The sequence below is a fragment of the Elephantulus edwardii genome, unplaced genomic scaffold, assembly GCF_000299155.1.
Source record: "Elephantulus edwardii isolate Elephantulus edwardi_28Jun2011 unplaced genomic scaffold, EleEdw1.0 scaffold00228, whole genome shotgun sequence".
NCBI classification, from domain to species: Eukaryota; Metazoa; Chordata; class Mammalia; order Macroscelidea; family Macroscelididae; genus Elephantulus; species Elephantulus edwardii.
Window position 1 is genome coordinate 3,311,442 of NW_006399978.1, and position 4,111 is coordinate 3,315,552.

The following is a 4,111-nucleotide window of genomic DNA, read 5'->3' on the forward strand; positions in this document are numbered from 1 at the left end:
TGGTGCAGGATAGAGCAGGGTTTAGGGCTGTTGTGCATAGGGTCGCTATGAGTCGGAAACGACTCGACGGCACATAACAACAACAACAAGTTTCTCTTGGAGAAAAGGCAACCAGGGTGCTCCTTAGAGGCAAGAGTACTTTGGGCATGTTGTTGGGAGGCGTCAATCCTTGGAAAAAGAAATCATACAGGGAAAGGTAGAGAGATCAGAGAAAGAGTATTAGGCCTCAAGAAGATGGACTGGCACAGTGACCGTTATAGTGGGCTGAGTATATCGGAGATGGTGAGGACAGTGCAGGATAGGACAAAGTCCAGATCTTCTGTTCTGAGGGTTGCTGTGAGCTGTAGTCGTCTTGAAGGCGCTTAACAACATCACATCTCCCACCTGTCGTTAAGACTTGACTTTCAGCGGCTGGCAGCTGATCTGATCTTTGTGGCTAACTTTTGGGACCTCACCTACAAAGAAATCTGCCACTTTCTGCATAACATGCCTAGATTTTGCGGTGGAAGTTTTTCTAGTTCTCGCCCACACTGTCAGGAGAGACGTAAGCTTGCCCCTCCTAGTATAAGTGCCCCAAGGAGTTCTGGTAGCATTGTGCGGCGGGAATGGAAAGGACACTAGCTCAAATGCACCAGCTGCTTTATGAGTTGCCCACTGAGCTCGACAGCTCCACAACCCGCATATCTGCAAAGGCAGGGGCTCTGGGTTCCCGTCATCCTAGGGACTCACCGTCGCTGCGCGCCCTGTACTGACTTTACCTTTTTTCCAGCTTCATAGTTCGGCTGTGGCAGGGACACCTCTGGGGGAGCCGGAGCAACTGCAGCTTCCCCTTTGGGCCTCATGGCCGCCAAGTGCACGCGTGATCGCAGCTGCCTCACTTTCCCCATCGTCGCAGTGAAGATGCACAGACACGCGGAAGCACGCTGCAGAGGCTGCCGGAAGTCAACCGTTCACATTGGGTCCGTACGGGAAACAAAGGCTCGCGCTGCTTGGATCCGCACGTTTCACCCGGTGTTACCTCCCGGAAGTCAGGGTTCTCAATGGGGCGGGGCGGAGCACGCTACTTCCGGTAGTTTCCTAGGCATTACTGGGGCCGTTGAGCTTTCAAAGCTTTTCATCTACTAGAGGCCTAGTACGTAGGTTGTTGCACTGTTAACCCAAAGACAATTCGAATCTACCATCCCCTTCAAGACATCCCCTCCAAAACATGGAGAATCTCATGTGATTTACAGCCTCTGAAAACCAGCTCAGCGATGAGTCGAGTTGATGGGAAGTATAGTGGCCTTAGGAACTTGTGCTGCTAACACAAAGGCTGCCACTATCATACTTTGAGAACTGCCAGAAGTTTAGGCTGGGTTTAAAAGAGGAAATGGCACCAGGAATATCCTTGCTGATAACAGATCTTGCCTAAAAGCAGAGAATACCAGAAACAATGTCTGTTTGTGTTTTATTAACTATGCAAAGGCATTTGACTATGTGTATCATAACAAACTATGAGACCGTAACTAACATTGAGAAGAATTCCAGAATATATACAAAAACCCGAGAAGCTGTTGTTCGAACAGAGAGGAAGGGAACACTGCGTGATTTAAAATAGGGAAAGGTATATATCAGCGCTGTATCTTTTCTCCATACCTATTCAGTTTGCATGCTGACCAAATAATTTAGGAAACTAGACTTTAAGAGGGAAAGTATGGCCTCAGGATTGGAGTAAGACACAACCGGCAGTGTGCATATGACACAGCATTGCTTGATGAAACAGGAGGACCAGAGGTGCTTGCCACATAGGATCAGGGACTGCAGACTTCAATATATATTACACGTCAACATCAAGAACAAACTGGGAGGAGGGTAGAGAGAATAGTGCAACAATGAATGAGTGGAAGCCCAAAATCTCTGTAAATGTTTATGAAAATTAATAAAATATAATTATAGAAAAAAAAAGAAAAAAGAAAACAAAAATCTTTGCCACTGCAGTATTAGACAACATCATGATGGGGGACAGGGGGAGATTGGCATTATCAACTATTTCATCTTACCTGGACCCACAATACCCTCCGTATCAGCAGTTGGGAGAGTAGAAGATGTATAACATTGGGAAAATCTGCTGTCAAGAATATTTCTAAAGTCATGAGGAGCAATAATGTCACTTCAAAGACTAAGGTGTGCCTGATTCAAGCTCAGTCTTTTCAATCCCCTGCTATCATCTGAGGGCTAGACAATGAATAAGGAGGGCAAAAGAAAAATGGAAGCAGCATTTGTGCAATGGTTTTGGACAAGAGTGCTGAATATCCCACGGATTGCCAAAAAAGCAAACAGGTATGTCTTTGAGAAAGTGCAACCAGAGTACTCTTTGGAGGCAAAGATGGCAACCTTTCATCTTTCATATTTGGAATATTGTTGGCCTTTGTAAAGGCACATCATGCTTGGAAAGGTGGAGGGTGAGTGAAGGAGAGGAAGACCTTCAATGAGATGGATTGATGCATTGTCTACAGCAATGGGCTAAAATGCCTTGTAGATGATAAGGATAATACAGGATAGGGAAGGATTTCGATCCTTATTCATTATCCAACTTTCAGATATAGAAAATGTCGAGGCTTGGGTCAGGCACACCTTAGTCTTTAAACTGACGTTCTTGCTTTTTAGTACTTTGGAGAAATCCTTGACCGTAGATTTCCACATTGCATGATGTGTTTTGATTTTTGGACAGCTGCTACCATCAGCATTGATTGTGGGTCCAACTAAAGTGAAATAACTGACAGTTTTTAATCTTTTCTCCAATTATCATGATGTTGTTTATTGGTCCAGTGCCAAAGATTTTGTTTCCTTGATGTTGAAATGTGACCCATACTGAAGAGTCAGATATGAATCCGTTCCTACTCCAAGACAGAGTGTTAGTTCAGTGATTATAAGGACAGAGGTTTGGTGACATAGCCCATAGAGAGCTGTGCTGCTAACTTCAAGGGTTTGAACCCAATGGCGAATTCTCAGGAGAAAGATGGTAAGATTCCTTCTGTGCGATTTACACCCTCCAAATACCCAATAGTAACTCACTGTACATTAAAACTTACCAGCAAGAATAAGCTAGTATTCTGTGCATCCAGACGCGCTTAGACTAGTTCAACTCTGTCACAGATTTAAATGTTTCCTACAAGCCACGAGGGGGCAGTGGTGGTTCAGTATAAATCCACCTATTCTGGAGCCAAATAACCGATTCACCTCATGGCTGTCACTATCTGGCTATTGCTATATTGCTAACATGCAAATAGGATTAAAAGTCGAAAACAGAAATTTATTGAAATCTTAATATTACTTGAAAATAAGCAATACTACTGTTGGAGAGTGAAGAATATTCCAAAGAACATTTCTCATGCACTATGTTTCATAAAAATCAATCACCTAGGGAACTTGTCCATCATTACCCAGTCTTTTCATCCCTGTGAATCTTTCCCATTTCCTTCACACACACCCTCCACCCACCAAACTGTAAAACCTCTGTGGATTTGCTCCTACCCATCTTCACCCCTTCGCCATTTGGATTCTCATACATGTTTTACTAGTTCTTCTATTTTTACGCAGTATTTATCCTCATGAAACTGAGTTCAGTCAGCATAATGCTCTCCAGTCTCTCCCAAGTTAGTAGTATTTTTAAAATCATTGCTCCTGAGTGCTCCATAGTGTTTTATTGTGTGAATGGCTCACAATTTCTCAACCCAAGATTTCACAGATTTTTCTATACCACATTATCACCAGTAGGGAACCCTGATGGTCTACTGCACTGCTACCCAAAAGGCAACACCTCTCTGCACAGTAGAATCCACCAGCAACTCCTCCCTTGGGAGAAAGCAGGGCAATCTCCTCCCATACAATTCATTGTTGTTTTAAGTGCCATCACGTCGAATACACCTGTTTGTGACTTTATGAACAACAGATCTGAACCCTGTCCTATTTGTGCCAGCCTTATCGTTTCTCTTCCTGCCAAGGACTGGCCTCTCCTAACAACATGCCCAAAGTATGTGAGAAGAAGTTCATCCTCCTCATCTCTGAGAAGCACCCTGGATGCACTTTCTCCTATATAGACTTTCTAGTTCTTTTGGTGGTCCATATGATA

The 4,111-nt window shown here is 43.9% G+C and overlaps 1 protein-coding gene across 1 annotated transcript in view; it reads right to left on the reverse strand.

Annotated features, from left to right (window-relative positions):
• FAM207A (family with sequence similarity 207, member A) overlaps positions 1–887 on the reverse strand; it is a 58,765-nt gene extending 57,878 nt beyond the window's left edge. Inside the window, exon 1 of the mRNA XM_006898411.1 lies at positions 759–887. Coding sequence (XP_006898473.1) covers positions 759–887 — 129 coding nt within the window. The remainder of the gene's footprint in view (positions 1–758) is intronic.
• Between the last annotated feature and the right edge of the window lie 3,224 nt (positions 888–4,111).